The following is a 12,896-nucleotide window of genomic DNA, read 5'->3' as shown; positions in this document are numbered from 1 at the left end:
ACAGTTGTCGTAGTGGGGTAAGGAGAAAACAGGAAAATAATTTGATCACCACATGTCAAATTTCAAGTATATAGTTGGGTGTCATAAAGAGCACATTCGGGCTAACAGATAACGTGCTACCACTCTAACTGGGCATACCATGTGCAACACACAATGTAAATGTAAACTAGCAAGTAGGCAATACAAACATAAATCATACCACCTAGAGTGTTGAGCCTTGCACGTGGAGCGAAGTGTCGTTGTGGATCGTTGAGCACTGAAAAGGTTATAGTCTGGTTTTTTTGTCAAAAAGATTTTTCCCTTTTTAAAACCAAGTTCACTATAACCAATGGCTCTGATACCAATCTGTCACACCCTCAAAATCCACAAGCAGAGTATTACCGCGAGGCGTGTGACTGACCAGGATCATAGCACTAATCATAATAAACATTAAGTAAAGTAAAGTAAAACCAAACGTCCAAAGTTCACCAAACCAAAGTCCAAAACCAAATTTAACAATCAGCGGAAGCATTAAGTTCAAAACCAAAATATAAGTTTAAAGTTTCATAAAGTTTCTCATGAACACACAGCGGTTCATGTCCCACAACGACTCCTTCTCCAATGCAAGCTCCAGCACATAACCTAACGACCTGCAAAGCATGTGGTAACGTATCAACAAAAATGTTGGCAAGTTCACAGTTGGTTGTCCGTTTTAATATTGTTCCCAAACCATAAGTTGTTTCAAAAACCAAGAGTTACCCATTTCCATGTTCCCATAACCATAAACCGTGGGGCTTCCCCATGTAGTAAAAAGTAGACCCGTTACCATATGGACTACTGACTGAAGTCATGTTTATGTGCCCTACCTCATAGTCTATCATCATTGACAGTGCCCAAGTATACTAGTCCACTCCCGTCCTATGCGGCACGATGTGAGGCTTGTCAGACCTAATAGCGCTATTTAACTAATGACCCGTTCGCCATTGCCCGGTGATTAAGTCGATATAAACATGAGGTACTTCATGATAGAGTTTTGTCTAGTAAGTTTAAGGTTGCCGTCCTACCCAAGGAGGACCGAGGTACGTATTCTACCCAAGGAGAATACGCAGATTACATCCCACCTAAGGGGGACAGTTGTTACTTAACCCATTCCGATTACATCCCACCTAAGGGGGACAGTTGTTACTTAACCCATTGCCAAACCACCGGGAATCCCATGCTTTGACGAAAGTGTGAACTCACCTTTGGTTGCTCAGGGTTGGACTCTTAAAATAGCTAACGGTCAGGGTTGGTCAATCACTTCCTAGTATGATTACCATTTAGTTTATCAACAATTTCAAATAAAGCACAAAGTTCCTGCACGCATCTACCACATAACATGCCCTCACTTTAATAGTTCACGCCCATATAAACATTCCACCTATAACTACTCAAGAGCAAGCATACGATGTTACACATAACACTTCCATTGACATATAACACGTTGGATCATTATCAGATAACATACCCACATTTAGACATGCAAATCACTACTCATATTGTTTCAGCTTTAACATCCAAAACTGGGCTATTTTCGGATATTTTAATAAAATAGTTAACTTGTTCCAAAAATTCCCAAAATTTTACAGAATGTTTTAAACAATCTAAATATTACTGTGTAAAAATCTCGGGATCCAATTAGTTACCAATTATTTTATCAAAATCATTTACCAGACTGCAATCAGATTCGTCACTTTCTGACTGCAGTCCACGGAAAAATTCAATTAAAATTCATCGTAAGTCCGATTGACGAAATTCCAGTTGGAGAATTACAATGACATCAGTGGCCATCTAAAGTACAAATTTCGTGACCTTTAAAAATAGCACACATTTTCTGCAGAAAAAACATAACACGCTTTTTCTACAGAAAAAACGCAGCTTTTAAAGCTGTACAAAACGGACCTTTAAAAATATCAACCAACCTCGAAAAATTATGATTCCAGTGCCATTTGATTCGTTTTTCGAAAACATATAATTTAGACTTCGGAAAATCAATTTTTTGATTTATAACGGTTAGTTTACAGCCAACTGAAGTTGGCTGCGGAATCTTAGACAAATTCTGTTTCAGCCCTAGTCATTATCCGAAACCCGCAAACGATTAACTAGCAAACCCGCAACACGTATACCTTAATCACAGCAGGTTATAAGTCATCTGTATCAGATTTATCATGCTCAAACATCAAGATCATTAAACATATCCAACCCTACTCCATACATATATGTCTAACCATGCATGAATAACACTACTAGTCATCATATGCAATTCCCATGGACACTAGACTACAAACTAACATCTTAAACCTCAAGATTTAATACCAATCCAGATAATACAGTCAAGAAACAAATGGTTAAAGAAAGATTAACAAATCAGATCAAGGTTTTAAATGTTACCGAGATCTAAGAGTGGTGTTAGCGGAAGCTTGAACCGAAGAACAAGATGAAGTCTCTTGAAGCCCTTGAGTGCGTTGACAGAGAGAGAGGGGTGAGAGCAATACAATCGCAAGTTTTTTTTTTTGGTTTCCTTTACACTCTGTTCCCGAGTCTCATTTAATAGGGGGAGGGGAGGGAAAAGAGATGAAAATATGAAAAACCATGTTCTCGAGTTTCATTTAACGGGGGAGGGGAGGGAAAAGGAGGGAAAAGGGAAGAAAATATGACCATATATTCATCCTCCCAAATTAGAGAGATTAGGAGAGAAAATTTTCCTTCCCCTCCCCCTGTTAAATGAGACTCGGGAACATAGTGTTAGGGTTGAACAGTTATAGGGATATCATGCAGTTTACGTATTGTACTCAATAAAGGTTATCTAATAATGGGCAGTTGGGATATTATGGATGTTGGGCCAAGAACAAGCACCAGGGAGGGGATGTTGTATTGGGCTGAGGATTAATTGTTTCGTTTTGATAAAAAATAATGCAAATATGATATAGATTTTCATTAAATCCAATACAATACTTTGAGTAGAGGTTGTGAATATTAGCTGTATTCCACCATAATTTATATCTCTTACTATTTGAATTGAATTGTAGTAGATATGTGTTATTATTATAATCAATTAATTATGTACAATTCTACTAATTTGATTCAGACGATGATCTATATATTTTTATATTGGTAGAACTATTGTATATAAACAAATTAATGGCATAGATGACTTTTTTTTAACACATAATCAACTAATAAAGAGAAAATATAATTAACCAACTAATATAGATGTATACAATTAATATACATGCTATGGTTCGGGTCTCGTAAGTTCCAAACTATGCGAGTGGGTTGAATCAACACGCGACATATGCTTTAGGTCATACGGTTCGGGTTGGTTCAACACAATAGATTGGATAAGTGTGTATAATTTAGTTTCATAGAAAAGTAAAGTGTAATATAAAACGATTTAAAAGAAAAGTGAAGCGAACGATGCTAATCTCATGAGCACGGGTTGTCACAGGCGTCGACCTTCTGAAATTAGGGTTTTGTGGTGGGGGTCGAGAAGGGCTACTATGAAATTAGGGTGTGGTAACATAGGGTTCACGATACGACCGAAGATTGGCTTCGGCAGAGTTGCTAGTGACGGAGGTGGCCGTCGGGCAGTGTAGATAAAGGTGATGGTCGTGATGATGTCTGATGGGTGGTGTTAGCTGTTGATTAAGATCAGACTTAGGACTGTTGAAGATGATTAGAGGTGCAGGTCAACTAGTCAAACCAAAGGGTGGAGGTTGTTGATGGTGGTGGTGGTGGTGGAGGTGATGGGTGGAGGATGTTGATGGTGGTGGGTGGCGGTTGAAGATGAAGTATGTGGTTGTGGGTGGATGTTGAAGATAAGAGGGTGTTTGTAGGTAGTGGGTGGGTCCCACAAATACATAAAAAGATTATTGTTTTTCTTGAATAAGGGCATTTTAGTCATTTTACATCGACTTAAAGGAGAAAACAAACGACCATCCACTCCAGGGACCATTCGAGTAATAACCTGTCAAACCACAAGGACTAAGGGTGTAATTTCGAAAAGTTGGGGACTAAGGGTGAAATTTCACCAAACCACAGGGACTATCCGGGCATTTTACTCTAACTTATTGAGTTATAAAAGTTAATATATTGTTTTTATAGTGTTTGGGTTAGCTTATTTAAGTTGTTTTTGTGTGTTGAATATAAAAGTTAAAAAGTTGTTTTTATAGTGTCTGGGTTAGCTTATTTAAGTTGATTTTGTGTGTTGAGAAGTTGTTTTTTAAGAAGTTAGTATTTGTAACTGATAGACAAAAGATCAAATACAAATAACTTTAACGTACAAAACGTACGAACTGAAGGTTTCGCTCAAACATTTTACAAAATTACTCTACAAGAACATATTATAAAATTACTCGACAAGATCAAAATTACTTTACATGATTATTTGTAGAGTAATTTTAATAATTACCCTACGAGCAAATAATTACAAAAATGGCACTGCGTTTTTTTTGCCTTTTTTCATGCTATTCGTACGTTTAGTACGTTAAAGTTATTTGTACGAGAACTTTACTCGTATCTTATAATCGTTAAAAAAATAAATATAAATACGAGTCAATTTACATCTGTCGGTGTTGGAAGGTATTCGTGGGTGTTTGGCCTACCTTTTTTTTTGGGTAAAGGGCAAAAAGCTTTTATTTTTTGGCTTACACTTATATTTTAAAGTAGCTTATAGCTTATTTTCTATCATTTAATAAGCTCTTTTTAAGTGTTTGGATTAGCTTATAACTTATTTTCTATCATTTGAGTAACTTACACCCTTACACAAATAAGTTTCTTCAAATAAGCTAAAAAATCATCTTTAAATAAGCCTTTTCAAATTAGCTTATATGGGAAAAGATCAAATAGGAAGTTAATTTTGGCTAGGAAGGATAAGAAGCCATAGAATTATGACATGTGGCAACATTTAAAATAAAGAAAAAGGGTATTTTAGTCAATCCAACTCCTTCTTCTTCCTTTTTCAAAACCTAGTAACTTCAAAACCCACCATTTTCAAAACCCACCATCTTCAACATTTCTTCACTTTCTATCTCAATAATCACTACATTATAGTGCGATTTTCATCACCAATCAATGATTCAAAACCCGATCAACGTGTTCTTCTGCTTTTTTCGAAGAAAACCCAGTTTAATTTCATTTAAAATCTCCTTTTTTCTGGTGATTTTGAAGATAATCACTCGATTTGTTCGATTCAATCGCTGATAAGTGTTTCTATCATTCAAATTTCGTCAATTGATGAAGAAACCGGCTTCGATCCATGTAAGAAATTCTTTAATTTCATTTTCACGATCTGGGTTTTTATTTAGTCGTTGCGTTTTACGATCTTGGTGGGGGTCCTGGGGCGGCAGCCTCTGGTAGCGGGGTCCCAGGGGCGGCAGTCCCTGGCGGGGTCCAAGGGGCAGAGCCCCTGGCTGGGGTTTAGGTAAAACACATTTTTAAAGTGTTTTTAGTCATTGCGTTTTAGGTAAAACACATTTTTAGGTGTTTTTTCAGTCCATTGCGTTTTACAGAGAACACTTTCTTTTGTTTTTTTAGGTCATTGCGTTTTAGAAAACAGACATTTTTAAGTGTTTTCTGGCATTGCGTTTTACAAATAAAACATTTCTTTGTGTTTTCTGGCCATTGCGTTTTAGGTAAAACACCTTTTTATGTGTTTTTTTGTGCATTGCGTTTTAGGTAAAACACTTTTTTATGTGTTTTCTGGCCATTGCGTTTTACAAATAAGACATTTCTTTGTGTTTTCTGACCATTGCGTTTTACAAATAAGTTATTTCTTTGTGTTTTTGGTGCATTGCGTTTTAGAAAAATGTCATTTTTAGGTTTTTTTTTCATTGCGTTTTACGTAACTGGTGGTTTTTTTATTGCGTTTTACACAACTGGGTTTTAATTTTTTTTTTAAATATAGCAATAGTATACTCATTTTAAAGATAAAAAAATGCTCGTTTTTTTGGTGCAATTTTTATAAAAAAAATAATGTCGTATGAAAGAGTTATTAACGTTTAAAAAATGGGGGGGGGGGGGAATTGGAGGAGAGAGAAACTATTGACTTGGATTGACTAGAATGCCCTTGAACAAACTCACGCGCCTCTTTTCTTCCTTTCAATTTCCCTGATTTAATCTTAGCCCTTATTAACTTAATGGATGGTCAAGATCACTTGCTAGCCTTCCTAGCCAAATAAACTTCCTATTGTATCTACACCCTAGCTTATATAAGCTAAAATAAGCATAAACTTAAAAAGCTAAAACAAACACTAAGTTAAGCTTATTTTGTAAAAAAAAAAAAAAAAAAAAAAAAAAACCTTAAAAAGCTATAAATTTTGTTAAAATAACTTGTTAAAAAAGCTATAACCTTTGTTAAAAAAAGCTAGGCAAAGGCAAACACCCCCTTCATATCTCGATAAATCAGAGTTCCGTGTTAGGGCTTGCAATAATCCTTCACTTCCGATCCTCTTTCTCCTTACACCAATTTCATTCAATCCGATCATAATCATGTAATATTTATTATCCTAAATTCAATCATTTTCTTCTCACCATTCATCAAACCCTAACTAACATATACGATTCCAATATTGCAGATCATTTTGCTGAATACATAAACACCATGGACGTAGCTCCTGATCGCTCCACATTCGTTTGCAGTCACTGGTAATCATATCAATTGTTATTTTTATTTTCAATTGGTATCTGATTGTTAGGTTATTATGTTAATGTTCTAATTAGAGATTACATGAGCTTTATTGAGGTTATGTTAATATCGTAATTATTATTATTATTATTATTATTATTATTATTATTATTATTATTATACTATTTCAATGTTGTATAATGTAGATAGGCTAGGTTAGGTCACATTATGAATTTGGTTCTTAGGTGCTGTTTGTTTTCTAAGAGGTTGCGGATCAAATCTGCGGACATCTGTAGAAGAATAGGTGGACCAAACCTCTGCCTTCTACAAGAAGAAGCCTGTTTGTTTTTTAACGTATGTAGACTTCTAAAATAAACTGGTGGTGGTTGACGAACAGTGGTGGTGGGTGGTCGTGGTGGTGGTGGACGTGGACGGTGGGTGGTGGTAGACGGTTGTGGTGGGTGGTGGACGGTGGTGGTGGGTGGTGCTGTTTAAGCCTCTGCAGACCTTAGAAGATCTTAGAAGTGGCTGGGCCAAGTCTGCACCAAGAAGAGCTCGCGCAAAGGTTTTTTAATGAACCGTCTTCGGAAAAACAAAAAGTCTGCAAATGACAATGTCTACGCGGCGTAGACAGAAGAGCCTGTGCAGATCTTTTTTAGAAAAACGAACACCACCTTAATGTTGTTTTGGAGTTGGATGCTGTGGCCTTTTCTTTTAAAAATTCAGCAATCTTGTGTTTAATTGGTTGTTGAGTGATTGATTTATTCAGATTTTTTATGTTATTTACCTTCTGTTGTGTTTTATAAAGAGTGGCCAGAACCCTTTTTAGTTCCACTTTAATTTTTAACTAGCTAATCAAAGGCGAGCCCGCACGCAACTGACTTTTATAAGTGAGGTGAGGCGATCTCATGGTATTTTGAAGTCGGCAATCTGCTTCTCTTTTCTTCTATGTTGACACTTTTTATTTTTTCTTTGTTTTATGCATGCGCTTCTCTTTTTTTTTTCTTCTTCTCTTCTACAGCTCTAAGCTGATGCCCTATAAAGCGAGCTTTGATTTTTTTTTCTTTGTCTGGGATTTCTTTTAACTTGTTTGGCCTGTATTCACATGATCATGTAGTTTACAACTAATTGTATTAGATTTTTTTTAGTCGGATAATTTTAAACGTTTAGTTAAGAATTTTGATATTAATTACAATTTTAGTTGCTAATTATATCAGGTTTATTATTATATTTGGGGAGTGGTATTAATTTTATATGCTTATTGTACATTATAGTTTTATTATTGTGCTTTTCATAGATCGAGTGTGTGCTGATTTTGAGCCTTGAGTGCGTCTTGTGCCTTTTAACTACCTAGCTCTGTAAAGGGCTTACTTAAGGGTTGGCTAAAAATCTTAGTACTTGATATATAAGAAGGGTTTAACACTTTTTCTTGATTAAAAAGAATCAGCCCACGCACATGCTCTCAACTCTCTATCACGTGTCATACTGTCATGGATGCATATATTCTTTAACTAGTATATATGTTTAATCATATAGATATATATACTAGCAAATGATTTAACCAAGTTTGGATGATGTGTTGTCAGCTGCGGCATAGCTTCGTTCAGACTCTCCTTCATACACTTAAAAGCAAAATATGAAACTTGAATCCAAAATTCCAAATACATTAATAAACAGTAAACACCAAGAACAAAAAAACTGATCTTTTCTGTTTTTTTTTCGTAGAAGTCTGTATTTATAGAGAAACAAACAAACAAACACCAAGTATGGATGAAATCTAAATCTCTATCTAATACTTAAAAGTCAAACCGAAGTTATTAAAGCAAACTTTGAAAGAATAAAGGTTTAGCAAACTTAATATTGTTTTGGAAAACCAAAATAAGGATAGCACCAGCATGGTAAGTGGTAGCACCAACAGGTCACTTTATCAAGTTTTTAAACATCAGTTAATATTGTTACCATATCATAGAGCGGACTGGTAAGAAACTCTCAGATTTTTTACTCCCAAATTATAAGGCAAGTTCTATGCTATTGCCAATGTGCATTTCATTCAACACATTAAAACGATAAAATCCAAGAATCCAGTTAAGTTTAAATCCTTTTTAAGTTTTAAGTTGCATTAAAACTTTTCTTATAAAAAGGCTATGTTTTCAAGCTGACTAAGCATAATCTTATTCCTGGTCGTAGGAAGTTGGTCACATAAAACAGAAAACAGCTGAATGTATTTTACTATCCAGTGAACAAGGTACCTGTACTGGTTGAACCGTCCAGTAGAACTGGTTAAACCTTCCGATACACCCGGTTGAACTGCCCAATACACCCGGTTAAACCGTTTCTGAGCCAGATCCGGTAAGGTATAGAAACCGGATTTTAAAACACTGATACTCACCTTGCTTCCATAATCATCAGCTTTTGGCACTGGCCTTCATTTTTCCTGCTACATCCCTTATAATTTTAAGAGTTAACTTCCATTTTGCTCCCAGTGATTTGGTCATTTTAACGGTTTTGCCCCAATAGTTTAAAAATAACCATTTTCCTCCCTGATTTTTCTAACTTATCGTCATTTTGCTCCCCGCCTATAACTCCATCCAAAAAATCTATTAACTAGAAGGGTATTTTGGTAATTTTATAGATAAAAGCAAGGGCATGCAAGTCTTTTCACCTAAATAAACCTATAACTTGTTTATTTACATGTATATAAGTAATTCTTTTTTGTTCCCCCGTCTTTCCAACCACTCTTTCTACTGGCCACCACCATCCACAACCAACTACCACCACCTGCAACTACCACCTGCCGACCACGACTACCGCGACTTTTAACTAAACGTTTTAATTGAGTTAGAACCAGGGAGTAAACTACCGAAATACCCCTACTTTTAATTGAGTGTTTTAACTGAGTTAGAGCCAGTGAGCAAACTGGCGACAAACTCGAAAGATCAGGGAGGAAAATGGCTATTTTTAAACTATTGGAGCAAAACCATTAAAATGACCAAACCACAGGGAGCAAAACGAAAGTTAACTCTAATTTTAAAATAACACTTAGTTTTGCTGTCCACAGTTGAAGGTTAGCATCAGATGATTGTCTCTTTTTTTCCTGTATCTTGTGTTCGTGTTTTTTATTTTATTTTATTCACACACGCATACATAGATCTACATAATGTTGGAAGTGTATATATAGCGGTGGTTAGGTTCAAATGAGACCACTAAAAATTTGGGAATTACAAGATTCTGGTGAATAGTGAAGTTACTAGGAACTATAGTGTATACATCGATATCACTGAATAAAATGGTTTCTAATGGTTCCTCTATATTTTCCTCATATGAATCCACTTCAATATATATCTTCATATTTTTTTAGCATTTATTTGTTTTATAAAGTTAGAAAAGTATATTGTACGATATGCCTTAACGTACGCTGTGTACACGATGGCAAATCACACGTTATGTTTACCAAATATGAAAATCGCATGTTTCAAAAAACCTGGAAATCGCATGTACAAAAATAACTCAAATCGCATGTATAGAAAGAAATTGAAATCGCATGTGAAAAAAAAATGAAAGCTGCATGTTATAAACCAAATTTCGCATGTTGATACTGAATCTCGTACGCAGCGTACGTTAAGGCATTTTGTACAATAACCAGCCTCTATAAAGTTATATACTGTCTTGATAAACTCGGTAAAATGTTGAACATCTACAATGTTACCTATGCAGTGGCAAAGCCATTCTCTCCTCAAATATCGATCTGCATTATTTCCACTGCTCCCGCAATTTAGAAAAATGTAAAATCTGTAACGAGATGGTTCCCAAAAAGCACGCCGAAGAACATTACTCAACCACCCATGCTCCGGTACGTAAATATCATTAGTTAATTTTATCTCATTCTCTACTTAAATGTTCCATTAATAAATAAAATAGTAAACTGCCAAAATGGTCCCTGAGGTTTGGTCACTTTTGCCACTTTAGTCCAAAACTCAAACCTTTTGAATTTGGGTCCATGTGGTTTCAATTTTGTTGCCATTTTCATCCAAAATCAAAAATCTGGTTAGATTTTTCAGTTAACATCCACTTTTTTTTTTTTTTTTTTTTTTTTTTGTCTTTTTCCTTTCATTTAATGAAGGGCAAAATGGTATTTTAACGTTTTATTATAACAAATTTAAAAAATATGACCATTTTGCCCTTCATTAAAAGGGAGGAAAAAGACAAAAAAAACTGGATATTAACTGAAAAATCTGACTATATTTTGTTTTTGGATGAAAATGGCAACAAAATTGAAACCACAGGGACCAGATTCAAAAGGTTTGAGTTTTGGACTAAAGTGGCAAAAGTGACCAAACCTCAGGGACCATTTTGGCTGTTTACTCTAAATAAAAAATAGAAATAATGTAATCTTGGCTATAACTGATGGTTGAACAATTGTTGCGACAGGTACCTTGTTCACTGTGCAACGAGACGGTGGAACCTGAAATTCTGGCTGTACACCAAAGTGAAAAATGCCCTCAACGAATCGTGACTTGCGAATACTGTGATTTTCCTTTGCATGCGGTCGACTTACCTGAGCATCAAGTAAATCACCGCCACTTTCTTGACATATGAAACTCTACCTATTAATCATATTTCTCCATTTATTTAACATACACAATTTGCTATATTCCCAACTTTCAGGACGTATGCGGCAATAGGACCGAACTCTGTCACATTTGCCACAGATATATACGACTACGCGAGATAATTGCTCATGAAGCCACATGTAATGGTGCCTCAGACCCACATGATTCCGCGGAAGCTTCCAGGTTAAAAAACATTTATCATTTTTGTACATATGTTTTTGTGTTTTTTAAGGTTTAAGTTTACGATTTTGACGTTTTTGTTGATGTTTCTGAAGGGGGAGGGAGGCTGAAAGAGGTGGTGATGGCAGAAGAAGGCCTCCGCCACAAGACTTCACTAGAAGGCGGCTTGTACTGACCGTAGCCATAACTGGTATTGCAGTTGTTTTAGGGTCTTTTATCTTCCCAAAAAAACCACTTAACAGTTAGCTATTTAAAAAAAGTTGTTTTTGCATTGCAGTTGTTTTAGGTCTTTTATTGTATTTACTATTTACCATACCCTAAAATTCTTTTGTGCTGTAAAACAAAAAAATAAAAATAAAAATTGTTGTGATGCATCATGAAAATCCCATGTGGATTTGCATATGGTTTCTACCATTGATCATATTGGTTACACTACTTCTGCCACTCTAATTGAACCTACCTCCGCATTGCAAGCACTTAAACATCCTTTATGGAGAAAAGCTATGACCGATGAATTCGATGATTTACAACGCAATAACACGTGGACTCTTGTTCCTCCTACCTCGGCACAAAATGTTGTGGGTTGCAAATGGGTATACAAAATTAAATATAATCCTAATGAACTGTTGAACGCCTAAAAGCTAGACCTGTAGCTTAATGCTTTACCCAACGACCAGGCATTGATTACAGTGATCCTTTCTCTTGCTGTAAATTCATTTTCATTATAGAGGGCGTATATATATCTTTGGCATCAATTAGCAGGTGACCTTTTCATGTTATATTGCAATTAGCTATTTTCTCCATGGGGGTTTTTCGACCAACAATTTGCCGGAGCGTTTTAAAAACAACACCTGAGAAGTTTTGATGGCCAATGATAATTATTTGTTTTAAAAATTAATAAAGAAATAATAATTGGGTAATTATGGGAGTGCCACGTGTCGAACAACCCCCAAGTGTGGGGCCATTATCCCACTACGTCCATTTCTTCAAAACGTCCCTTTGATGACTAGGACGACACGTGGCGGACAACGCCCAAGGGTGGGACATTATTCACATAACCACTACACATGGTCTTATATTTACCAGAATGTCACCACCTAATTTTGAGCTATTGTTCTTGGAAATTGATTTGATGATTTTCTTCCTTACATTGTATGTTTTCTTTGTCTTTTGTTTGATCATCTACCTCAATTATAGATGGTTATTAAAGTCTCCAAATGACTACTTTTCAGCCTTCAAATAGCTTATTTAAGTCTTCAAGTACTACCAAGTTCAAAGTCACGTTCATTAAAATATTAAAAATGTAGAATAATGTTAACAAATTTTTGAGGAATTGGCTTGTAATAATCTGATTTAGACCTTATTGGCCTTTAATAATCCCACCTCAGAATATTCCACTCACCAGTTCCATCTTTCACCTATTTTTCCTACAATGGTCCCCCATTAAAAAAACTTAACGGAGT

At 35.6% G+C, this 12,896-nt stretch overlaps 1 protein-coding gene across 1 annotated transcript; it reads left to right on the top strand.

The window, feature by feature from the left end:
• The first annotated feature begins 6,367 nt into the window (after positions 1 to 6,367).
• Positions 6,368 to 11,816, top strand: LOC110919960 (TRAF-type zinc finger domain-containing protein 1). The gene is made up of 6 exons (XM_022164207.2): positions 6,368 to 6,509; positions 6,594 to 6,663; positions 10,358 to 10,493; positions 11,072 to 11,209; positions 11,309 to 11,436; positions 11,529 to 11,816. The coding sequence occupies exons 2-6, from the start codon at positions 6,620 to 6,622 to the stop codon at positions 11,677 to 11,679; spliced, it is 597 nt and encodes a 198-aa protein (XP_022019899.1). The 5' UTR covers positions 6,368 to 6,509; positions 6,594 to 6,619; the 3' UTR covers positions 11,680 to 11,816.
• Positions 11,817 to 12,896: the final 1,080 nt, after the last annotated feature.

The sequence above is a fragment of the Helianthus annuus genome, chromosome 2 (assembly GCF_002127325.2).
Source record: "Helianthus annuus cultivar XRQ/B chromosome 2, HanXRQr2.0-SUNRISE, whole genome shotgun sequence".
NCBI lineage: Eukaryota > Viridiplantae > Streptophyta > Magnoliopsida > Asterales > Asteraceae > Helianthus > Helianthus annuus.
The sequence above is the reverse complement of the archived record's forward strand: the minus strand, read 5'-3'. Positions and strand labels throughout refer to the sequence as shown.

What these genes read in the sequence shown, in the direction of transcription:
- LOC110919960 (XM_022164207.2), top strand. Translation starts at nt 6,620, where the DNA reads ATGGACGTAGCTCCTGATCGCTCCACATTCGTTTGCAGTCACTG. An exon ending in TCGACTTACCTGAGCATCAA is followed by an intron (nt 11,210 to 11,308) that starts GTAAATCACCGC and finishes CCCAACTTTCAG; the next exon opens with GACGTATGCGGCAATAGGAC. An exon ending in GATTCCGCGGAAGCTTCCAG is followed by an intron (nt 11,437 to 11,528) that starts GTTAAAAAACAT and finishes ATGTTTCTGAAG; the next exon opens with GGGGAGGGAGGCTGAAAGAG.